Raw genomic sequence first — 27,115 nt, 5'->3', positions numbered from 1 at the left:
TTCCCATCAAATTTCCTGACACAGATTGCCAAGCTATAATATAAAATTGTGTTCTCAGGATTATCAATACTCACAAAATTTAATGTGTACCATATGTACTCACTTTAAGTTGAGTCTAACTGCACAGACCCAGATCTGATGTCACATAATGCACTGACAGATCTGGGTCTATGCAGTTGGTTAGAAGTAATCAATTGAACAAACAAAACAGACCATGATCTACTGGTGCATTTAGCAATGGTTGTTGTTGTTGTGGGGTTTAATGCCATTTTCTGCACACAATAGGCTATACATGGCGGCCAGTATTAATGGTGGAGGAAGATCCCCGGGAAAACCCCGGAAAGAACCACTGACCCACGAGAAGCTACTGGCAAGCTTTCTCACATACCCACATTGTTTAGCAATGGTAGATCAGGGTCTATTTTGTCTGCAGTGGGACTCGACTTGGGTGAGTATATCGGTATGTATATGACAGAGAAGCTTGCTTTTAAAAAAAAAATTCTTTCTGAAATTCAAAAAACTTTACAGCAAATATGATTCAACTTGACATTTTATGCTGAAAAAAATGTAGTTTTACCTATCAGCTGAAAGAAAACACAAATCAGGAAAGTAGGATTCATCACTGTCAGAGTTTCTTGAAACTTTAAAAGACTGAAAACTGATTATGACCTAACTCCAAGAAATGCTTTCGAAATCAGTTCTTAGAAGAGATGAACAGCAGTTAGAATGCCATTAACAAACATGCAGTGCCCAGAAATTCCAACAGCCCTATGCCTGAGCCCCTCTAACTTTCATTCGGGCTTGTCCTGTCTTCAAAGTAAGGTGCCTGTCAGGCTTGTCAAAACAATAAGTTTTCCTGAGGAAATTTTGATCACCGTGATGAAATGAATAAATGTACTTTCAAGATGTTGACATACATGCCATAAATCGAAATCAGATTACCACTGTCCTACATGAAATTGAGATCCTATTTTAATCAAATGGAAGCTTTGCAAAAAATATGATTTTGTACTCCCAAACCCCCTGACACAGTCTAGTTTCAAGAAAACAGTTTTCAGTAATCTAAAAAAAAAAAAAAACCAGTCTATGCCTGTATATGTAGTATGTATAAACAGTAATCTGTAATGACTGGAACTGATATAAAACAATTCCTTGAGCAGTTTAAATAGTAGCAATTAAAGGAAAATATGTCAGGTATGAAATCAAAGTTTCACATTAGCTGGTTGACAATAGCTAGTAAGATGTGTTGAAGGCTGCATTGGGTGAACCCATTATACTAATCTGCATAGGTAGGATCAGGATGTGGAATAACATGTCATAGGTAAATCAAAGAGATGAAAGATGCGTGTACAAGAACAAAATGTATTACTTATTATTGCCTTGACTGAGAATGTTTAAGCCACTATGTATTATATTTTTGACAAGTTTGTGAGCAGCAGTGTTTCTTTCAAGTCGATTTTACTGCATATATAAAATGCAAAGCGTGATCTTTTCCGTTATCATAATAGTGTTCAGGTGTAATTAATTTTTATTAAATTTATATTCAACAATATTAAAAAGGGAAATTTTGGGCATGTGGATATTGGAGTCCAGCATAACTCAAATTTTCAAAAGCCAAGTAGGGAGAATAAAAAAAAAATAGTGAAGTTTGGACCTAAAATGGGGAGATTCTTTTTTGCAGCATTTTCAAACGCTGGTGTCAATAAATATTGACTGATCTTCCAAGTCCAATAAGAATGAAATTCTCAAAGGACGTGCCAGAGTCGCCCAAAGAAACTGGGGGGGGGGGGGGGGGGTCATGTACCAGTCAGCCATGAAATTTTAAGGATGTTGTTGTTGGGTTTAACGCCATTTATCAGCACATGATAGACTATACATGGCGGCCAGCATTAATGGTGGAGGAAGAACCCGGGAAAACCCCAGAAAGAACCACCGACCCACGAGAAGCTACTGGCAAGCTTTCTCACATACCCACATTGGCTGAATCCGAGACTCGAACCGGTGCAGACAGAGGTGAGATGGCAGTGGTAACGGAGAGCGCTTTAGACCACTCGGCCACTTGGGGCCCCTTTTATGGATGTAGGCTAAAACATGTTTAAAGGTGAAATTGGGGGAGGCGACTATTGCCCCCACCCCCTTGCCCCAATGTGTGAGTGTCCATGGAATGCAACATTTCTCCCTGTGGCACACCTTATTTTCCCCCAGGAGACGACCACTTTTTCATATTCTGGTCAGCTGTGGCTAAACTACATAATAGCTAAAGGTTAGACTTGAGTACACAAACAATAAAGCCAGTGTGACAAATTAACAGTTAATCCTTATTAATGCATTTATCTTGTGAAAAGGACCATGTTCTACAGTGTGTGTATACAATAATCAGCAATTGATTGCCAAATAAACCATGCCCTATTTTGATGTAACTTACTATGCTTAGGACTTCATTTTAACATTTCAACTAAGCAGTCACTGTACATGTGCAACTGTTTCTCCCACATTTTATATCCCACCTTATTTCCTTAGGTTTAACTCTTAAGCATGTAACAGTTTACTAAAAATATTTACTCTTAGTTCTTTGGGGTCACATATACTGCGTGGAATATTTTGTTTTATTCCTTCTTTTACTTTAATCATGGTAATTAAAGTTTACAGATATGGTAGAGGAATGCCAAATGCTGGGTGTTTACTGGCCAAGTTTGTTTGGCGGAAATGGAGATGCAATTTTGTTTCCAGAGAAAATTACACACCATTCACAGTGATCATTCATGGGATTGAAACTAAATGGTGAAACAATTTTTTTTTTTTTACTCAAGTGCTGTTGTAGGGGTGTTAAAAAATCTGAAATTTACATGAATAATGATTATTCTTAACATTCTTTTTACTGAAGAAAAATAAGCTTTGTAGTGTGATAAAATAGAATATGGCATCTGTGGAATGCATATGGAATTTCAGTCAGGACTTGTGAGTTTATTTAAGTCACCAGCCCAGGGTCTGTGCCTAAAAAAAATATTCTTTGAGCACTGAACGTGTGCAACATAAGAAATTGTTTCACAATAATTTCTGCTATAGTGAAGAGTAGCCAGTTGATGGGCTTTTTCAGTTGGTTCCCATCTGTTCCAAGTCGGAACAGTATAAGGTATATACACAAAACTGGATACATACTTTGTTATGAGTTGACAGAAGGAATTAGTTTGATTTGGCATCGTGATACAATCGAGGTCATCAGGTCCAGACATATTCCTATGCCATATCAAACAAGTTCTTTCCCCTGACTCAGCACAAAACACAAATATGGTTTTGTATTTATTATGTAGCCCCTTTTTTATATTTCTAATTTTTTTTAGCTTAAATGTAGGAATGAAATTCAAAACAAACAGATTTTTACAAGTCAGAGTCACTGCATCTAAAAGTCTATGTGCATACTTCAAATAAGGTGGACTGAATGCCAGATCAAGCATTTAAGAATAAAAGGGTATGTAATAAAAAAAAAACTACCCAAGCTTCTGTGACTTTACATTTATTCTTGGTATTTATTCTGGATCATTGTCTTTCATCATTTTAAAAGTAATCTGGGTTGTGTGTACACACACGATTAATCACAACTGGAACGAGCAGTAATGCAATAACTCTTAAAAAATTGCACAAATGCAAATATTTGTCCATAGTCACATGTACAGATGATGATAATTATTTCATAGTGATTCATAAAAACTGCACTCACACGTTTCTGCATTGCATTACTTACATTCATCTGCTGAACAGATCATCAGACCACAAGCTACAAAAATGGCAATAACTGTAACCAAAGTCACAAAAGCACTGTGATTTGTGTATATGCACATCTCCAGATAATGGTCATAAACATTATGTTCACGAGATTCTTTCATACCCTACATCTTGCTCCAAGCAAAAAGGCATAACAAATAAAACAAATTCTAAGTTATTTGTCAATACGTGCATCAACTGATGATGATCATAATGTGAAAAGTTTAGTGATCCACCAAAAACTGCAGGAATTTGCATTCAAAAGATTTTGTAATAAACTTTTTCAGGCTCCATGTCAGAAAGAGAAATAATTTGTGAACTAACTGCAAGAGCACTGATTTTTCAGTGACCTTTGACCATTTGACCCAAAATCAATAAACTTCTTTCTTAAGCCATTTTACAAAGTTTGGTAACTGTAATGGGTGGAGAACTTGAGTTATTATGTGGAAATGATTTTTCTTCTCTGTCACAATGACCTTGACCAGTGACCTTTTGGCTTCAAAATTAATAGGGTTCTTTATTACACCAAAAGCAATCCATCCACAAAGTTTGTAACCGTATGTAGTGGAAACCATGCCCAAACATCAGCAGGGTTCTTTTTTTCCAAGTGCTTGTAATCCACAAAGTCTGATAACTTCAGATGGTGGCAGACTCAAGTTATTTGCGCAGAAACCCATTTCTTCTTTCAGTCAGTGATCTTGACCTTTTGACCATAAAACTGAGTGTTCTTTCTTTTACCTGAAATACAAGCCATCCATGAATTTTGACAAAAGGCAGTGTTGATGGCCCTGTTTGTATGAATTTATTTTGCTTTCAACTACTTTTCTCAATATTTCAAGTGATATTTGTGCACTAAATTACAAAATCTTATGCTAGAAAAAGACTGCTAAAGTATTTTTTGTTTCTGAACTATCTTTTTCAATTTTTCCTTCCTTTTCCTTTGTCTGGGGGCTGAGAGCTTCAGGTCTTTCTCCCACTGCTTTCTGTACATGGTGTAGAGTCTCATGGCTGCTTGAGCATCTTGCACCTGTTGCAGTAATAGTATTGATAATCAATGAATCAGAATCAACACAAGAATTAAACAAAAATTCAGCTAGCTTTTGTACCTTGCCTACTATGATGAAGTACTGAAAGTTCACAATTGAGAAATCAGACTATACAAAACAGAACTGTAAAGTTGCTGGATGGACATAAAATCTACCCAGTTGAATTAGCCTCTCTTTAAAACAGAATTAGTGGGGAAAGCACAGAAAATGAGTAAACAATTCATCAGTGACCTTCACCTTGCAGATAAAACCTTGACTGTGATGTATAAGATGCCATCAAACAAACGGGTTTAATAACATAACAAAAAACTTTACAAAATTGATTTGACCCTGACAATAATGCCTCACACAGGCAATGCAAAACATCGTGTGACAATAAATAAGCTTCACCCACAGCTATTAAGTTGGAAAGCAGAAGGGCAAATGTGAATTAAACCTAATCTTTGGACCTATGAGCTTTAAGACAGGGCCCTCAAAGTAGTATGTGACACACCTTTCAGAGATGATATATAGTTTATCTCAAATGGCTCTAAGATTATAGAGTGGAATGGTAAGTTTAACAGACAAATTCAACATAAAACACCTTGACACTGACCTTGAAGATAAGACACCTAATGTGGTACATAACACACCTGCCAATGTTATATATGAAAACCAAGTTACTTTCTTTAATCTCAAACAGTTCTTAAGTTATTTAACGGAAAACAAAGAGTGCTGAATTTTTTATACTAAATTGTGACTTGACCTTGAAGACAGAACCCTCAATGTGATATGTGACACACCTTCTTGTGAAAATGTAGATGTATTTATCGGTTACTGCATTTGTATGGGAAAATATGAACGAGTTTTGGGATGGAATAATGCACGACCTTGGGAGTGCATTATATCCTTCCGACAAAACGAGTTCATATTTTCCCATACAAATGCAGTAACCTTTTTATTATATGCTCATTTTTTATATTCTACCTAAGGTTTAATTATATAAACAAAATACACTACAAGAAACAATGTAAATGAATGAATGCCGTATTCCAAACTGAATACACAAGCGCAGATTTGTCATTACACAATGACATCATTATTAATGCGCACATAACTCCGCCCAGATAAATTTGAACTTAGTCACATGCTCTACAGAAAATGGCGTGTCTAGTTAAAATTGAAATTTGCAGTCATATTGTGAATGAATGCGCACTGCAACAACTTTTCCATTTGATCTGGAATGAATATATTTTGGTATTTTGTTTCGATTTGACGAAAGTTTGTGATTTTGGACTGGATTCATCTGTGCAAATTATACATGAAATACATCGGAATGAAGTGGCGTGGGAGAAGTGTGTTTACATCTGCAAATGTGTTTCTGTTTCTGTCAATGAATGTTTGAAATCATAATGTGTGGAAAATATGAAGTCTTTCAATTGCAATTATCAAAAAGACGCAATGGAATTTAATGCTTATTTCATTTTGAGTGCAGTAAGGAGGATGCAACTGCACTTATCATCAAAATTACAGCACAATTTCGAAATGTGTAATCCAGATTGAAATCTATGACATGGCTCATGTAATTCGGATTTGCAGAATTAGGAAAATACATTTTGAGGAAATTCAGGATGTAAAACTGTAAGTATATTTTATTTTGCCATTATTATCACCAGCTAAAGAAGAGAGTTTATGACTTGTCACATGTATGTTATTTTGTAAGGACCTTATCTTCCGTCTGTTATATAATGTAGCTAGCCTAAATCCATAATATTGTATCAACGCAGAATGTGCCAAAACAGCTGGGTTTTTTTGCAGAACATGTTTTAGTTCATTCAGAAACAAATTTTAACTACATAAAGAGCCTCTGGTGTCTGTGTCCATTGTTTGTTTACAATAGAAAGTAGTTCCTTTATGCACGTGAATGCTATATGTGTATTGTTGCGCGAGTTCAGTATCTGGTAGTATTGAACGATTCTGACAAAGTTAACGGGAAAAAAAATGAGCATATAATAAGTCAAGTTTCATTCCTCAAACAGCTCTGAAGTACCAAATTTTATGCCTTTAAATGTATAGCTTCAAAGGAAACATATGGAAAAGGACCAATACTAAACCTTGACCCTGACTGAGGAAATAGAATACCTAATGTTGAATGTGACAAACCTTTTGGTGATGATGTACAAGTATACAAAGTTTCATTCCTTAATCTCAAATGGCTTTAATTTTTAAAGCCATCACAAAGTGCAACAAACATACAAAACATTAAGCCATGACATTAACCTTGAAAATATGAACCCCAAATGTGGTACACAACACACTTTCTAGTAATGATTACAAGTGTATTAAGTGTCATCCCTTAATCTGAAACAACTTTAAGGTTATGGAGTGGATGGGTAAATATGATGGAGAAGATGCAATAATAAGCCATGACTTTGACCTGGAAGCTAAACACCTCAATATAGTTATGTAACATCTAGTGGTGATGAGTAAGTATACCAATTCTCATCTCTTAATCTCAGTCTTCAAGTTAGAGAGCAGAAAGAAAAGTGATGGAAAGAAATCAAGTATAGAGCTGTGGTCTTAAAGATAAGATCCCCAATATGATTTGTGACACACCTTTGATGATGTGCAAGTATACCAAGATTCACCCCTCTTAAATAAATGGTTTTTAAGCAATAGAATGGAAGAGAAAGTGTGATGGAAACATAAACTTATTGACCTGTCAGCATGTCCTTAAACCTGGGTCCCAAATGTAAACAAAACACCCATGCATATTTACATTCAGTTTTAGCCCATAACCCTTAACCTTATGCAAGTATCTTTGGACGCCTCTACTCCATTCGCATAGAAGCACCTTTTGATGCCTCTGCTTCATTCGCATGGAAGCGCCTTTTGACGCCTCTATTCCATTCGCAAGAAAGTGCCTTTTGACACCTGCTGTAAACATCAGCCATTTTTAGCTGGTTTTTGTAGCGCCACCTTCTGGGAAAACCCCCCTATCAGATACTACATTCATTTCTGCGAATGAAAATTATGTCAGATCATGTGGTCGCTGTTTATGTACTGGTTGATAGCTGCTATTTAAAGTAACTGGGTCATAATCTCCACTCTGCAAAATGGCGGTCGCGGATTTCATTATGTACTTAGGAAGTTTTCAAGATTAGAATCACAACTATGAAAGATTCAATAACTTAGGTAAAGGCTCTGATATTGATATAGGCAACAATTAGTTTTTATAAATTATCAAATTCAGATGACTTACATTACGGTGAACGAGTTCTCTCAAGATTTTAAAGCACATAAAAAAATTCTTCCGTGAAAAATAATTACACAGCTATAACAATTGGACTTTACTCTTAAATTTGTCCACATATAATAGATGCATACTAAAAATGTAAAATGGTTAAAACTGCTGTTACATATAACATACACTACGTTGCTTAACAGTTCACAGGCAGGCCTATGCGGATGCTGTTGACTAGGTAACGGGTGTTCTATTTATAGCGCACTGCACTTTATCACTATGCTCTATGAGGTAAAGGGTTAATCTCTAAGGACATATAGCTTGGAAGGAAAAGTGTGGTGGATGGAAGAACAGTTACTGTGTCACTCACTCTTCTTCAAAAAGGTCAATGAGGAGTAAAAAAGCAAGTTGTGATGCTTTTCCTAATGACTCAAATTCCTCATCCCCCACTTCCATTCAAGGAGCATCGATAACAAATTGAAAACAGTTTAACTTCTTAATGTGATGCAAGTTTTTGTGATTTCATGTACACTGCTTGCCATAGTGTATTAATGATATTAAAGTTATCCAATAAATTCTGCCTCCAATTTCACTATTATTTACCAACTTTTTAAAATTATAAATCTTTCTATTGGTGAATATAAAATATACTAAAAGTTATCAGACAAAGGTAAACAACTAAATTCTGTAAGTTTTGTTTTTCAAATATCAACACTTGCAGTAAACTAGTTAGCAAACTACATTAAATATGGATACATTTTCTAAAGGAGACTGGAAGGAGGCGAGTGGCTTTATGTTCTAAACAACTTTGCATTGAAACAATATATCTGTCCATTACCTGACATAAAAAATAATGGTATGTCAAAACAACTTAAAAATATTTTACAAGTGAACCAATCTTGAAATTCTGAGACTTACTGAATCATGCTCTCCCTCCTGAACACTGACATTCAAAACCTGTGCAGTTAGTTTCTTCAACGATGGTGTTCTGCCATTAAAGAGTTGGCGAAATGGCTTGTATCGACTTGTGTCCCGAATGTCCTTTCTTGGATGATCCAAGTAAAGAACCTATAGAAAAGTAAAATTTAAACCATCACATAATACACAGGCAAATCTGGATCTATGCAGTTTATTAATAGGAATCAACAAAAAACCTGATCTGCAGATGCAATACGCAATGGCAGATTGGAGTCTAAATTCTTTGTAGTTGGATTCAACTTAAAAGTGAGTGCATACAGTAAGCATCATGTGACCCACTGGCATAATATAATAAATGTGCAACATCAATATTATTAAATGCTATATCATTTATGTTGCTATTTGGGTTTAATGACATTTCTCAACACGGGATAGGATATACATGATAGCCAGTACAACTGGTGGAGGAAGACCCTGGGAAAATCCCGATAAGAACTACCTACTCACAGGTAGCCAACGACATGCTTTTTCACATACCCACACTAGCTATTAATTATGTCTTTTAAAGTTTATCATAACTTACTGAAAAGCCAATGAAGATCGATATCAAAGATTACAAATGTACTTACACTGGCAATGAAAGAAATGATACTGGAATCAACTATTCACTGCCATGATATTATGATGCACAGATTATACTTTCATGAGAGTTATTACCTTGAGATCATTATGAATAGCATGCCCAACAAGAATTCGTCCTTTTAGTTTCTCTGCTACTTCCTTCTGAACAATGAAGAAATCTTTACCTAATTTATAAAAACAAAAATCTAGTTAAATCCACGATATTTGCATCTAACCCTAAATTCAATAAGCAATAATCAGTAATCAAAATCGAAAGCAAATCTTTATTATTGTATCAGATAAACTGTCTGAGCAAGGAAACTCTCATTGTTGAATTGTTCTAGTTTGATGAGACCATTCTAAGAGAGTTTTCCTAGATTAATTTAATTTTGTATGTCCTATGTGAAGTTGGCGTAAAAAAAAAAAATAATCTAAAACATCATCTGACAAAGTTAGATAGGCATTTGACTTTATAAAAACATGCAGTCAGCTGTTAATGATAGTGGCCTCTACAATTTTACAACAAAGTTTGCATTATAAAACTTGTGAAGTAATGACATTTAATTTTGATTGAAAATACCCAACACTTAATGTCACAGAATTTTCATATTTTGTCACAGTATTCAAGAAAAGAAAGATTTACCAAATAAATTCTACAAGTGCGTTCAGCATGCAAGTATTTACTTTGAAATTTTTACTTAGAAATAGGTTTTAATATTAATAGTTTGAGTCTTATCACAATTAAATGGAGGAAAAAAATCATATTTATGAAAAAATAACAATCTTAGGTGTCAACAGATTAAACACAGAATGAAATTACAAAGAACTTTAAAAAAAACAAATCTTGATATGTTAAAAGCACATACTGTGCTGAAATTAGAAATAGCCATTTCATACACTATTGTAAATCAGCCAAACAAATCATATTCCAGAATGGACAAGAGCCCCAAGTGGGCATGATATTACTCAACAGCCATATGCAAAAGAAGCTGGCCAAGTCAGTATGATACTTTCTGTAAAACTTTGTATTCTGATGGTGTTGGCTGAACACAAAGAAAACAACAGTTTTAAGGTTTCATTACTTTTTATTATCATCCATATTTGTCATATACTCAAATGCCTTTAAGACAGGGATGCTTCCTATGTTATGTTTTATTCCCACAATTTTGTTTAAATGTATTACTGCTAATAATGGTGGCAACATTTTATCATGGATCTATATCACTTTAACAAATATGATAACCCTTTATACCAGCATGCTGTAAAACTGTCAAATTTTATTGAGTGTTTTTTATTACAAAAAGTGATGTCATGTTTTTATATTTTTAGTAACAGTGGCCATATCTAATGTGGATTGAATTTATTTGCAAGTAAGTTGAAAGTTATTATGCCAGTATACTATTTGTCCAATTAATACATTACCATTCAGCAGTTTTTTAATTTCTTTTTGGAAATAACTAGTTTCTCTACTTTTAGTAACACTGCCATATACGACAGCAGTTTGACCAGTCGTATCAAACTAATTCTATTCATGTCACTGTCAGTATGCTCTTCATCAAATTACATTGAATTCTGTTCAGCAGGTTTTGAAAAGAAAACTTTAAAGGTTATGTATTGTGTAATGCCAAATGTGTATGATGGTAGATCAGTATCACTTGTACAATTTTTAAAGCCCTTTGGATTAGGGTGTTTCTGTCAAATCTGGTCCAATCTGCATTTTAGAAAAGCTGTTGCGGAAATATTTTCTATTAGGTAATGGGGGCCACATTTAATACTGGAACAGATTCATTTGCATACAAACAAAAGCCCCTTCATGCAAGAATGCTTTGAGCTAGATCTGGTCAAAATCTGAAACAAGGTAATTCCAAGTTTTCTTTATAATAGTGGTCAGATTTGATGGTAGATCAATCTGAAAGCCTTTTTATGCCAGGATGCCTCGTAAACTTCTGCTGAGTAGTTCTTGAGAATAAATTCTATTAATGGTGTCGATTATTGATGGTGGAGTAGCATCATTTGTTGAAAGATCTTCAAGCCAAGACACTTTCTGCCAAATCTGCTCAAATTCTGTTCAGTGGTTTATGAGAAGAAGTTAATGGTTTTCTATTTATTGTAAAAGTGGCCATGTTAAATGGCATATCTACACCAATCAGAACAAATTTTAACATTTTGCCCACATGCATTCTGCAAAATATGTTCAAATTCTGTTGCATGGCTTTTGAGAAGTAATTTAGAAGGTCAAATAAAACCTGTCAACAAAAGTAAACAGAAAGGTCTTTTGAAGAAAGGAAAAGGAAACAAACCCAAAACTGCTGAGGCCATAATTGATGATGACATCAATAAACTGTTTGAATATTCACTTTTGGACCCCAGCACACTATCAAGTTTACTGAACACTTTATGGTTTAACAATACTTGCACTTTGGATATGGGAAAGGGGGGCTGAAGAACATGGAAACTAAAGTCTGAAGACATATCATTAATGCAAGATTTTGAATTTAAACTAGAATACTCAGGATTTAACGAGAAGCAAAGATAAGGACAAGGGAAAACATAATAAACATGAGAAACGAAAAATCAAGGATGTATGCAAACCCTCTATTATTATATCAACAGATTTAGTTATTGCATGATTCAGCAAATCATAAAATAGGTTGTTCTCTCCAAAACCTATATTTTACACAAGATTAATGTATCCTACTCCCTTGAATCCAAGCACTAAACTAAATCATCACTGAACTGAGCACCACAACAAAATATCAATGTCACTATTAATTGACACTTACATGTGACTGAAACAGAGAAACAATTCTTTGTTCAACCAACTTGTATAATTTGACTTCAAAACTGCAATCCGCATTATGAAAAGTATCTGGATTAACTAATTACTCAACTTGCCAAGATGAAAAGAAGCCTGATGTGCTATTATTAGCAGCACATATATTGACACTTAGCTGGGTTTTTTTTATATGGAGGGTTGAAACTTGTATCTTTCTACAAAGAATAACTTTATAGTCAGACATAGCTTTATTTCACAGGAAATAAATGAAGATATTTAACACAACACTTGCAAAAAAAGGCAACTCCCATTTCAGCTAAAACATGACTGCTTTTCCCACAATCCAGCAATGAATAGCTTTTACCCTTTCCTCTAGCGATAAAAACTACATCACTGTTCAAATCTCGTACATCAACACCTTTGAGTTACATTGACATTGTGACTGGTGTACAGTGCGCGCAAGTGATACGAGATAAGAAATGTTTACCCATTCATTCAGATGATATACCTTTATCAAAACAATGACCTGAAAGAAAAGTTTTGTTTGCATACACTAAGCAGTCCCTACCAATACACTTTTTACTGCTCAAATCAGTTTGAAAGCAATTGTCCATTATATACATGAGTTTTACATAAGAAATTTACTGGAGGGAAATTAGAATGACCATTGAGAATAGGTGATTGCTATTCAAAGGTGACCAATCTGACAGGTTTGACTGCATTTCTAGTTTTGTTGTTGTTGTTGTAGGGTTTAACGCCATTTTTCAGCACATGATAGGCTATACATGGCAGCCAGTATTAATGGTGGAGGAAGAACCCGGGAAAACCCCGGAAAGAACCACCGACCCACGAGAAGCTACTGGCAAGCTTTCTCACATACCCACATTGGCTGAATCCGAGACTCGAACCCATGCAGACAGAGGTGAGATGGCAGTGATCTGTAACGGACAGCGCTTTAGACCACTCGGGGCCCCCATTTCTAGTTTTAGTAATATCCATATTGGATGATGGACCAGCATCAACTGAACAACTCCAAAAGACTTTGAAGCCAGAATGTTCCCTGTAAAGTAAATCTTTATATTAGCACCATTTTTTTAATAGTAAATACCAACTCTGAACAGACAACACAAAATAGATGATGCCCATTGCCCACTGGATGAATATGCCATAAACTCAAATGGCATAACTACCAGATAAGCTACAAAAAAGACAAATGGTACACGCTTCAAAAATTTAGCCATTGGCCAATTGCTGTTCAGGACATGTGACTTGGAAGTTCTATTCATCCTGTCCATTTCACTTTGGAATTGGATGTAAACCTGCACTTGTCAGAACAGACAATCATTTGAAAAATCTATTTGCTCCTGCCAAACTGCCACTAGTAAATATAAGCACATGAGTTTAGATCTGACAGGTTGTGGTAAAATCAATAATCTAATATGCAATGAGAAAAGAGAAAAATATAAAAGATATTTGTCATTGACAACAAGACCACCAACAACAAATACAGTAATTTATTTAGTTTTTGTACTCCAGTTTTGAAGGACTAGCTATATTATCAGTAACAGTTAAAAAAAATGACTAAGGAAAAGTAAAACAACTCCAGCTTATACCTGCAGAACATTTAAAACCTTGACTTCTTTCTACATTAAGAGAAAATAACATTTGGATCCTTTTCTTACCCTTCAGCAGATCTTCTTCTCTGACTCCACTGAGGGGAGTTCTGTAATCTATCACATCTTCTATTGGTTTAACAAACTCATCATAAATCTTGTGGCCATACTGGTTGACGATGGATACACGAGCCAGCATGTTCTCTTTGCCATCTATCCCCACACCAACCATCTCGCAATCCATGGCAACAATCTTACTCAGACTGAAGAAAAAAAACATGTAAAATAGAAACAAATTGCAAATTGACTTATCTTTTATAAATTAGGATGTGCTACAATTGTAACTGTGTACAGGGATCACCAAAGACTACATATTTTGTTGTTGCTGTACGATGCTACAAGCTCAACTGAAGTTGATAAAACAGGAGTTACCTCCCTTATAGAATACAATTGTATGGATTCGTTCTCTCAGCAACTTTAATAGTATTAAGAATCCATTAATAAATAGACAAAATGATTCTAAAATAGTTAAAATGAGAATAGCTCATAAACAAATTCCATCTGATAGCTGAGATTTTTAAACAACATGCATACAAGTGCTGAAACCAGCAATAGATTAATATAATAAAAAAAGAAAATTACATTCGAAACTTCTTGCATTAAGAATTCCTTAGCTATCTCTGTCTGAAACTTGTCAAGACAAGAACTGAATGGTGTTATAAAAAATTCCGTAAGTTGCAACATATAATGCAGACCCTTCATAAGATCCCCGCTTTACAAGTGGGTTTTTGTCATCTTTTTTATCTGAATCTGTAGCTTTCACCTCACAGTTTTCTTTCTGCTGACTTCTCATAGAGTCTATTAGTATATCATCCACATCATCAAACCAAATCTCAGGCTCTCTGTAGTAAAGAATAATATATTCAAATCAGTATTTAAATATGTTTATGTAAAAGATACTGATATTTGTTCTTGTGTCTGAATGTTTAAAATGGTTCAATTAAATAAAACTTATGAGCGACTTTTATGGTAAATTGTGTAAGACTTTTCATCAATCAAATCTGTCTTTATGAAATATGCTCTGCGAAATTCTAAATACCGGAATCTATGGCCCATCTCCTTCCCTCCTGAACTGCACCCAAGTGAGAGAGAGAGAGAGAGATATCATATATATTAAATTGCAGTAGTTGTTTTGTCCTACTGGTTACTCCTAACAAACTGCATAGACCCAGATCTGCCGTTGCATTATCTGATGATAGATCCAAGTCTGTGAAGTTTGCAGTTGGACTTGTAAGTAAGAATATATGGCAATTTATGTTCTATTTGTGTTATAAATATTCAAAATGTAATGAAGCAAGGAGATTCAGTGCTCAAAGAAAAAACTAGTTTGACACATGCCCTGGGCTGGTGACTATAAAATAATCATAAGCCCTGACTCAAATTCCACAAGTCCAGACTACAATTAAACCTCTTTTCAATAAGGGTGATAACACTTTATCAACACAAATCAACAGTGCAGAAAAAACAAGCGTGTGTTTATTACTGTCTATCAATCAATCTATTTCATGGCTAAAATCATACTGACGAGCATAGGTAAATTAACTAATCAGAATGTTCAATTCAACGTGTTGAATATGCTACATAGTCTTATTCTCCTATTTTGACCGACATAGTACACACAGAAATGATGTATGTCGATATGTCATTTGCCATATGTGCCAAGAATTAAATGCCCTCCGTTGCTTTTGCTGGCATGCAAAATCTGTGAATCAAGAGTTCAGAAATTTAGTTTTGCTATATATGAGGTAAAATCCAACTTCAAAGAAATGTTACCACTGTTCACAAACTTTTCAATAATGTTTAATACAAATGGCTTAAGCATTCACATTAAAGGCAAGGATATGTAATAACTTTTATTTGCATACATGCATCTAGCATCTGTTTGATTTACCCATATTTTTGGGTTGTTCCACTTCATGAACATTTTACCTATGCAAATTAGCACAAAGGTTTCATCCACTGCAGTCTTCAAACACAACACACTAGCTAATGTGAGCCAATTAAGTAAACCACGCAATGGTTGTGTTGTGTTGTTGTGAGGTTTAATGCCATTTTTCAGCACACGATAGGCTATGCATGGCGGCCAGTGTTAATGGTGGAGGAAGAACCCGGGAAGAACCACCGACCCACGAGAAGCTACTGGCAAGCTTTCTCACTCACCCACATTGGCCGAATCCTAGACTCGAACCCACGCAGACAGAGGTGAGATGGCAGTGATCTGTAATGGAGAGCACTTTAGACCACTCGGGGCCACACACCATGCAATGGTGGTTTATGCTTGACCTCTTTGCCTTTTAATTGCCTTGATTTAAACTACCCAAAGAATAATTTTACATCAGCTTCAATCATGACTGCTTACCATTTATACACGCTAGAAGTAACAGGCATATACTTAAGTGTTTAAATTTTTGTTCTATTTTCAAAAAATTACTGAAAATGGTTGCTTTTTTTTAACAAACCGTGTCAGGAGTTTTGGGAGTAGAAATCATGTTTTTAGCAAGACATGCTGTGGTATGGCAGGTTAACATCTTGAAAATAAATTTCCACATTTCATAAGCGCGATAGAAACTTTCTCGTGTAAATTAAATTTTTGACAAGCCAAAAGGCTACTCACTTATAAAACAGGATGGGCCAAATCTGAAAATAGAGAGGCCCTGGGCATTAGGGTATCAGATTTTTTTTAGTACTGGGATTCCCATATCCTCAGTGTATGTAATGGCAAAGCTCTTTATAGGATTTTAAAAATTAAAGTTCTGGGCAACATTTCCCCAAAAGCTGCATGTCCATTGTATGAAAAATTAATAACTAGATTTTAAATAATATGTGCCCAAGAGGCAAGAAAGTGAATATCCATGGAGCAAGGAATGCCACTACTGTAATGACCATATTCTTATCCCCATGAAATTTTTGTACAGTATCTTCATGAAACCAATTTATTCTAGTACGATATGTTTCTTTGATAAAACTTACCCATTCCCAAATACCTTTGGAGCAGGATCATTATCTTGCATATCCAGCCCTCCCAGCTACATTTTATTTAAGCTATGGGAGCTAAATTTTGTCTGGCCAAATATAACAGTTATCTCCCCTTGATCCAGGGTCCGGTGCCAAATTCCATGTGTACATCAGCTGCTGCTTGGAGCTGAATGCATGTTCTCCTAGTAGAATGAAACTGATGAAATACTGGGAGGATGTATTCATATTATGAACATGAGTAAGGATAATTGAAGAAACATACCATTTTTTGTAGAAAATTTTGATTCTTCTTCAAATATGTTACCTAATAATAATACCTTCATAGAATAGGTAAGGGGTGCACATCCAGTGGAAGTTGTCATGCCATGTCCATAAGCTGCCAAACAACCTTGAAGGTAACCTGTTGCACTGCAGTAACAGGTCCAATCAAGCCCCTGGGGATGAGATATGTCAGAGGAAGAAACCATAGAAAGTTTACTCCAACCTTCATTCCACAGCCTGTATAGTATCAGGCAGGGAACAGTTTCACTCAAATGCAATACTTGCTGTGACAGTCCTAATTTTATGAGCTGAAATACGTAATACATTCATTTGATTCTGGGTTGATTTTCTGTAAACAACGTTTACTGTCATGGTTCTAAAACATCAATTTGACTTTTTGTCACATTTCTAAAGCATCAATTTGGCTCACCTTGAATCCTGTTTGGATACACCTGTGCCAGTATCCTTTTTATATTTTTTCTGTTCTTTGTGAAATTTCTCTTTTCCCAGGTAAGGTTTCTTCCCAACATTTTCTTTAGACATTTTCTCCTTTTGAAGAATCTTTAAAAGCAAATAACATTTAAAGATACTAGAATACAGTCAAGTTGTGCACAAGTCTTACTAAATGTACTTCCAAAGTAACTAATCAAGTCATTATATCAGCTAATTTTAGCAGAATATTGTGAAAGAAATGAGCTGTTTAAATTTGTAAATTTTTAAATTCTTCCAATAGATCTTACTCCCAATTTCTCCTCCATAAAGCATATTGTATTAAATTTAATTAGCCCAACTGTCCAACCTCCCCCTTTTAAAGCCTATCCAGGCATAACTTCCTATTCAAAGAATTCATTCATCTTCTGCGATCTATGGTGGATAAAAGGCTTAATTCTTTTTTCTTCTTGTCTTTGCCACCATCATTTTTTCAAGTATTTAAATTTTGCTCAGCAACTATATTATGTATATCTTCACTGAACATACAGTGTCAACCCAATAATTGATGGGTCATTCTTGTTCAGAGACTTGTCATGCTAAGTTGTGTTTACTATAAACAATGGTCCCATCCATACTTATTACCAGACTGCAAGAATTTTTATCCTCCTTTTAATAGTCTCCAAAAATTGTCAGCATTCCTTAAAAAATGTGGAATTAGCTGAATATTTCAAGCTGAATAGTGACTATTATGTTTGTCAATTATCTTTCCTTTGATTAAAGTTACTAACAGGTTAAAATTGTCTGGAAAACTGTAAATATTATCACTGAATATGGAATGACGATCTTTTAAGTACCATTAAGATTAACCCTTCATTATACTGGTGACCATGAACATATAGCTTTCTGCAGATCTTTCCATATTACCAGTAACATATATTGTTTTCCTTTTATAATTTTCTTGTCATATGTTAATTATAATAATCCTATCCAAGTGAAATGAGCAGTCTGAAACATGAATTTTTCGGCATAAAAAGAATTTATTAGAATAGGGTACCATAATCTTTATACCATAAATATTATCAAACTTCACATACTTATAACAAATTCTTGACATACACGTAGTTGATAAATTAAAACATATTTTGGTCAGAAATTGTTTTCTATTAAACTTTTCTTATTGTGTATAGGCAGTATGGTCAGTAATGCTGCTCTAACAGAACGGGGATTGCCACAAAATGATTTTTCTAAGTCACACCCATTATTCTAAATGCAGTATGTGTACTACAGACATGCTGTATGTGTACAATATACATTCTGGTTCAGTTTCAGATCATTTTCTATAGTTCATTCAGCTCAGCATCACAAATAATATCCACTTCCATAGCTAAGTGAATTTTCACTGAAGTATCTCAAAATGCTGCTAACTTTACTGGATATATCATTAATTTTCACTCCAGTGTCTCAATATGTAGCTAAAATTACTGAATGACTCTACACTCACTTTACTGAATCTGTTTTGCACACAAATGATTTCAACACCATTTCATCAACATATCAAGCAACACCTCTCATTTAATACATGCTGAAAGAGAGGTCGGTATACATGGAATCAGCCCTGGTGGTCCTGGAGTTATGGAAGAGTCAATTTTTAATACAGAAATTACCTGATATGGCAACTACCATGTGCCACAGGCAACCAAACATCGTGTACTCATGAGACAAATCATATCATAAATAAAAAAATATCTTAATGAAAACTTAATGCTTCTTTACCATAGGCATGTGAAAACTCCCATAATGCTTCTTTACCATAGGCATGTGAAAACTCCCATAATGCTTCTTTACCATAGGCATGTGAAAACTCCCAAGCCCAGTCAACATGTACTAAATAAGTGATGTTGCTCTGCATACTGATACAAACTGTGCTGAAATCATTCCTTCAGAAACGAGTTTGGTAATTTTATTTACATGCTAATATGCTCACAGGAAAATTCACTGAGCTACAGACATGGATATCATTAGCAGGGCAATCAGCCGAAGTAATTTACCTGGCTACTTTTACTTTAAACCTGCAACTTTTTTTTTAAAAAACTGTATCCCCATTGTGATCCCACAAATCCTATGCCTACTTTGGCAACTCACCCTCCAACTTTAGCCTAATGGAAGGCCCTGATTTGTGAAGCTGAGCTGAACAACAATAATAAAGAAAAACCTTTGGAAACAAAACCAGTAGAGAGATCCTCCAGTGCACTTGTGCCATCAAACAAAAGTACATGAATTACAATAAAACTATTCATGGCATTTTTTTATATGACTTTTCATGGATAAAATTAACTTTCTACAATTCGATCCTTTTTCAGTGTTATATGCTTTTAACAAAAATTATCAATGATTTGACAGAATGTTTTAGATTACTCAATATATCAGTTCCAACATAAAGCCTTGCTCTTTTCCAAGTTGTACTGTGTCAGACAACACTTCTCTTATGGAGCTTAATTAAAACTAATGTCTTTGAACTGCATGTGTTTATAATATGATCAAAATGTGCCATTTGATTACACAAACAAAACAACTTTTTATGTAACAAAGAACTTACCAACTGAAGTTTCTTCCAATTACATGAAAATTCTTCTGTACTTTTAGGTAACTCAATCTTCACCACCTCTGTCTGTTCTTTTAAAGGTGAACTGCTTATCTGTGTCTTCTTCTTCTTGTCTTTCTTTCCCTTGCTCACGTTTTTATTAACTTTATTGCACTTAGCTTTAGAAGTATTTACTACCGCATCCTTACTTTTATGTTCCCTAATTTTTGAAATATAGTTTTTATTTTGAATACCACTGGCACAATCTGTGTGTTCATCACCCAGTGACTTCAACATCTTCAATTTTGCTTTCTTTTTCTTTTCAATTTTTGCAATTAATTTATTTTTTATATTTAACTTTTCTGTTTTCTGTCTGGAAATCTGGTCTGTTACTTTAATCTGTCCATCTTCCTGATGAAACCTCTGCCTTTTGAAAGGTTTATCGTCTGAATGAAGCAATTGAGACGATCTCTTTTTGCCTTGATGCCCTGCCATTTTGCTGAAATAATGAAGCACATAATACATGTGTTAAGCATAAATCTAAATAAAAAACAAAAATTATCCAACCATTTGTCTGTCTTACAGATTGTCTATTTGAGTTGTGCTTTTAAGCACTTAAGAACATATGACACTTTTTATCGATATACAAATTTTCCTTTGAACAGAATATAATAGACAGTGCACCATAAAAAGTATAAATAAAATATATTTGGTTAGGTGTTGATACTTCATCTCTTTGCTTAAAAGCTACATACAATTGTTTTTTAAATTGTGACTGAATCTAATTTCGGCATTCCCAGCTTCCATTGCATTCCAACCAGATGAATGTAACATGAAAATGAATCCATTTGCTACTGTCAGCTTTTCATTCTATCAAGTTAAAGGCTACAAAGTAAGTATAATCAATTAGATTTAAATTTGTGAAAGAGTGTCAATATGGGCTGCTAAGTGTGCAAGATATTCCTGACAATTTTACCTCTTGTTCTCCTGTCAGTCGACTTAAGTCAATGCTACACAAGGTCATTATTCAGGTAGTAAGACGAAGTATCAAAACAAATAACATGAGATAATTCTTACAATCAGGACTAGTCCTAGTCCTACAATGTAAGACATCAACCCTGATATTTATGTTTTGGGATAGATGTCTTAATGCTGAAAAATGGCAAAGTGTAGTGTGTTCTGATGCTGATTAACAAATTCTCACATGGGCATGTTTCAAAGTTTCTTTGGCCTACATTTCAGTTGGCTGGAATGCGATGGAAGCCGAGAATAAAGAATTCAGTTAAAAGAATGATAAGAATCTTGAAATAACGGAAGCTATCTAAACATTTTCTTCAACATTAATATTTTGTATTTGTCTCGATAAAGAAACATACTTCAACTGAATCTGATTTTGGCATTGTGTGAAAATCTGAATTTGTTTAAAAAAAGACACGAGAGTAAGTAAGTCTGACTAAAACATAATGACATTAATTTCAGAAAAGCACCATATGGGCTTCCAAGTGTGATATTCCTGAAAAATTTAGACTTTTCATTATGCTGTTAGTCGACATCAAAACACGCTACACAAGCACCATTAAACTGGCAGTAAGATATCAACCCCCAAAACATAAATATATGGGTCGATGTCTTTTTAAACAGGCAGGGGGGTACATTTCAGTTGGCTGGAATGCAATGGAAGCCGGAAATGCCAAAATCGGGATAAGTTGAAGAATCTTTAATGAAACAAATACAAATGTAAAGAAGAAAATATTTAGATAGCTTTGTTTTGTTCAAGATTCTTATCATACTTTTTAACCGATTTTGGTATTCCTGGCTTCCGTTGCATTTCAGCTAACTGAAATGTAAACAAACAGATCTGTGTGTGTGTGTGTGTGATTTGGATTTTTAACATAGCTTTAACAACTTTTCAGTCATATCGCTACGATATCTGCAGTGTGGCAGTTTATAGTGATGTCTAGCACTGGGGTATCATGCCGCAGACATATAGCATGATGTCCCACCAAGTCACATTATCCTGAAACCAGACCAACCAGTCCTAACACTAACCTCTTAATGCTGAGCACCAAGCGAGGCAGCTGTTAGTACCATTTTTGTAAGTCTTTGGTATGACTCAGCCGGGGATCGAACCCACAACCTTCCGCATCCAAGGCGGACACTCTAAACCACTAGGCCACCAGAGTGGTCACAAACAGAACTTGAGAACATGTCTATTTGCTTGTGTGGTAATTTGAATTTATTAGAAAAAAGACATCTGAGTAAGTAAAGTCTGACTAAAACATTACAACTTGTAGAAAAGCGCCAATATGGGCTGCCAAGTGTGAGATATTCCTGAAAATTTGACTTATTGTTCTGATGTTAACCAACATCGGAGCAGGCTACACAGTGCCAATATGTGGATAGTTGAGACCTCGACGCCCAAGACATAAATATCAGGGTCAAGGTCTAGTCATAAAATGTAAGACATAGCACATGTTCTTGTTTTAGTGCTATGTCTTACTACCCAAATAACAGCCTTGTATAGCCTACTTTGATGTCGGTTTCAGGAATATCTCACACACTTGGTCACCTTTATTGACACTCTTCCACTAATTTATGTGTAATTAATATACTTACTGTGCTGTCTTTATCCTGGCAGAATGAAAATATGACACTAGCAAATGGATGCATTTTCATGTTCTGTTGACATACATTTGAATTTGTTGCAATGCAACGGTAGTTGAGATATGCCGAAGTATGTTTAAGTAGGTTCATGTGAAAGATATGTTTCTTGAATGAAATGAAATCTTGCTTACAGTTCCAATAGGCATAATATATATTTTATTCATTTCGTTAAAGAATAATATTTCAACTTAACCCGATTTTGGCATTCCCAGCTTTCACCACTTTTCAGCCAACAGAAATGTAGACCAAAGAAACTTGAAAACAGGTCCATTTCTTTTGAGAGAATTTTTATTTATTAGAGAAAAGACACCAGGGTAAATAAAGTCTGGCAAAAACATTATAATTTTAATTTTAAGAACAGCGTCATTATTGGTTGCCAGTTGTTTGACATTCCTGAAAATTTTACTTTCATTACACTGTAAGTTGACATCAAAACACACTACACAGTGCCGTTAAAGTCTGATCATATGAACCCATTTGTTTGTACCCCCCTACTGATTTCAGTAATGGAAACCTTTTCTGTGATAAAAAGTGCAAGGAACTTAGTCAATTTATATACTGATTTACAATTTCTACCGTGACTGTGAGTAAAGTGGCCCCAAGACCGTCATCATCTGCGCGTTTCATGCTTAACAGAAGTTTACAATATAATAGACGGACATGCTCAAGATCCATTTACAGTTTCTGGGCAAGTCCATTTTCAGCAAAGGGGTGTGTGCACAACTACAGATGTACAGAATTTACAATGTCGAATCAAGCAAAGGAAAGGAATGACAACAACAAATTTGCCTTTCACGTGGATTTAACAAGCCATTCAATTTCTATGTTCGTGTGTGCAAAGGGATATATTTACAAAATCTTAACGTTAATGTAATTTACAGAATTATCCAGCAGTTACCGAACAGGATGAACTATGTCATTATGTTCTGATGGAAATAAACTAGTCCATAGTGTTACGCAGTATGGCAAGATGCTATTAAGGAAAGTCCGTTAAGCATGAAAGGTGCTGGGGACGCCAGTATTTGTGCCATTCTGGTCACAGTCAGGTTAAAAATTATAAATCAATGATTAAGTTGACTAAGTACTGTGCAACTTTTATTACATTAAACCTTTTCGTTATTAAAATCGGCAGGGGCTTACAAACAAACGGGGATGTATAGTCAGACTATAGGCAGTAAGACCCATCACCCCCCAGAACAAAAATATCGGGTGATGTGTCTTATGTTGTAAGACTAGGTCGAGGTCTTAACATTGTAGGACTATAGTCCGACAATGAAAGACGTCTACCCTGATATTTTACGTTGTCTGAGTCGACCCAAACAACATAAAATATCAAGGTCTTACAATGTAGGGCTAAACTTGAGCATGTACGTCGCTAGTCCTACAACGTAAGACGTATCAATGATATTTACGTTTTGGTGCTACAAAACATAAATAACGTGATATGTATGATATTGTAAGACTTGAATTTCGCACAGCAGAATTTAACTGTATTAGGTAATGTTAAACAAAGTTCTTCGCAAGCTATAACCTTCAACCAAGGCTACCTTACACATGAAGAAAGATCTGCAGTACCTTCCCAATCAGCCGTAAAAACAGCAGACTCGATAATCAACACATGGGCTGCATGTTTAAGTAAGGGAAATAACTCTACAATTGTGTACAAAATACGGTAGGTATAAAGTGCGTCAAGGACTCATTTTTTTTGAAAAGGACATACCGTCAGAGAAAAGGACAGGAGATGAATTTACTAAAAGTTTCAATCAATATTTTATATTTCACAAATAAACTTATTATACGAAGTAACCCATTTCATATAGAATTTAATGTATTTTTCTTCACGCAAAGTGATAAATATCGGTCCTTTTCGCTAAACGGATCCTATTCGCGAAAACGACAGCCTCTGCGAAAAGGACCCAGTACGGTTACACAGATAGTTCAATCATTATTTATACTTCACGAATTAAATTAAGGTGTGTGTTAACTCATTTTACATAGCATTTAGTATTTCGTCTTGGCTCCAGCTTGGCTATGATGTGATAAGTTTAAGTGAATTAAATCATTGAAATGGCGTGACTGGGGTAGATGTAGACCAACAAGCTGTTCTCCACCTCTTTTTTTTTTTTTGGGACTGGCGCCGCCAGTCAAACAAAAACAAAAAAAAGGTGGAGAACAACTTGTTGGTCTAGGGGTAGATGAAAAGACAGTTCCAAGTACTCCAATTTTCAACCTTAAAAAAAGCAGTGAAAATCAATATTTAGCAAGAAATTATATTGAAGTGTAAGCAAGAAATATATATATTAATTAAAGTCCCACAGTTGTTTGCATGTCCTAACTTCCAAACAAGAGGTCGCGAGTTCAAAACTCGCGGCGGCAATCCACTGTTATTGTTTTTACAGGGTGATTGTTTTGTTTTTTTTAAATAATTATTTATTGTTCAAACCTTTCTTTGAACTGCTCATCCCGATTGTGTTTTTTTAATACATTTTTATCTTGAAAATTTCATAGTGCAAATGTAATTTTCTGACTTTGGATATCTACCACCCACCCAGCCTAAAATTGCACATATTCATCTTCATATCTTCAATTAACAATAGCGCTATTTTTGCATTTGTTAGTTATATAGTCAAAAACAACTCTTTAACTATTACATATAGCTATACAATAATATTTAAGCAATACAGTTTATTTAAGACCCATTCTCAAGCAAGTAAAATAATTATATCAGTACTTAGAATGCGCATGGCAGTACTACAGATTTATTCTTGGTGTGGTAAATTTAGTGGGTGAAAAAACAGCCTTCATTTGCATGAATTGACATACACATGTATTAACTGTTCTAAACTACTGCAGTATATCTACCCACTTTGTGTACATACATGCTTAGTATATATAGGTATCCCTCGTTATAACACAAATTATTGTAAAATGATTCCAGATAGAATGCAGTAGCGCATGACACAAATTATACCAATGCATAACAATACGGGTTGAACGAAAGCAAGTGAAATTTAGGTAAATATCTTAAGTTCCTGTAATAATTGTTATATATAGATTTGCAATTCTCACCTTTTTAAAGATCGTAGTGCAGTGATTGACCACTGACACGCCTGGAATGATATCAGAATTTGTCTTCAATCATAAAACCTCTGGTCTTACCAAATAAGAAATAAATTACTGGTAGGGCAGGTAAAAACAAACACAAATATCCATTAAACTGCATAACAATACCATAATAAAATACAGACGTATTTTAATACCTCTCTACGTAGCTGTTACATTACACTTTATGTTAAAAAAGATATATTAATTGCTATGTAGAATTAGTTGCTATACAAAATAATTTAATTTAAGAAATAAAAATATTGATGGAAACTATTAGTAAAATATAGCCTGTGCTTTTCGAAGACGGAAAGTCTTCTTCGCGAAAGGGATTCCTTTTCGCACTGTTCACTCACCCTATAAAGCATGGATCACAAACATGAGGCCTGCAGGCCCAATTCGGCCCACCAAGCCATATCCTTATTCCCTCAAAATGATTGGCGTCACAAGGTATCATGAGAGATAACAAAGGTGGTGTGACCCTTGGGCCATCGAAAATGCCCTCATGTGGCCTTCAGGGTGGTTTGAGTTTGAGATCCCTGCTACCTAAAATCCTCGGGCAAGTGTTGTAAGTTCCGATGTTTTTAACAAGTGCATATTCCAAGTGAACTTTGTTTCATTATTTACTTTTCTGTTATTTCGTTTACTTGCGCTTAATTGTCTTGTTTGACAGCTGTCTATACAATAATCTCAAGTGTTGGCATTATGATTTATATTGAGTATTTAAACTCTCTCTCTCTCTCTCTCTCTCTGTGAAAAATAATCGGATAAACTTTTGCTAGTCAGGAGTAACAAGAAAACTAGCATCAATTTCAGTATCTGCTAACTAGCCTCTACACTTCGAGCACATTGTAAATACAAAATACGAATTATCGTTTTGATTTTATTCACATTTTAATTTATGCAAAACTATTTTTTATCGATATAATGGCCATAGTTGATAATAATTAGGCACCCACGCAGTCATAATTTACATTTATATATGTCTGATATAACAGGGAAAATGAAAATACAACAAATACAACAATCGAAATTGTCACACATGAAAATTTAGTTTATCCTGCACCATAGGATTGTCTA

At 34.8% G+C, this 27,115-nt stretch overlaps 1 protein-coding gene across 1 annotated transcript; it reads right to left on the bottom strand.

Annotated features, from left to right (window-relative positions):
• Positions 1-3,498: 3,498 nt before the first annotated feature.
• LOC149788060 (uncharacterized) lies at positions 3,499-24,577 on the bottom strand. The gene is made up of 8 exons (XM_089974346.1): positions 24,481-24,577; positions 20,285-20,768; positions 17,687-17,817; positions 14,715-14,861; positions 14,029-14,222; positions 9,667-9,755; positions 8,950-9,099; positions 3,499-4,789 (listed from the first exon to the last, which is right to left on the bottom strand). The coding sequence occupies exons 2-8, from the start codon at positions 20,762-20,764 to the stop codon at positions 4,649-4,651; spliced, it is 1,332 nt and encodes a 443-aa protein (XP_089830472.1). The 5' UTR covers positions 20,765-20,768; positions 24,481-24,577; the 3' UTR covers positions 3,499-4,648.
• Between the last annotated feature and the right edge of the window lie 2,538 nt (positions 24,578-27,115).

This window comes from Sinohyriopsis cumingii, chromosome 11 (assembly GCF_028554795.1).
Source record: "Sinohyriopsis cumingii isolate HCF-2022 chromosome 11, ASM2855479v2, whole genome shotgun sequence".
NCBI classification, from domain to species: Eukaryota; Metazoa; Mollusca; class Bivalvia; order Unionida; family Unionidae; genus Sinohyriopsis; species Sinohyriopsis cumingii.
The sequence above is the reverse complement of the archived record's forward strand: the minus strand, read 5'-3'. Positions and strand labels throughout refer to the sequence as shown.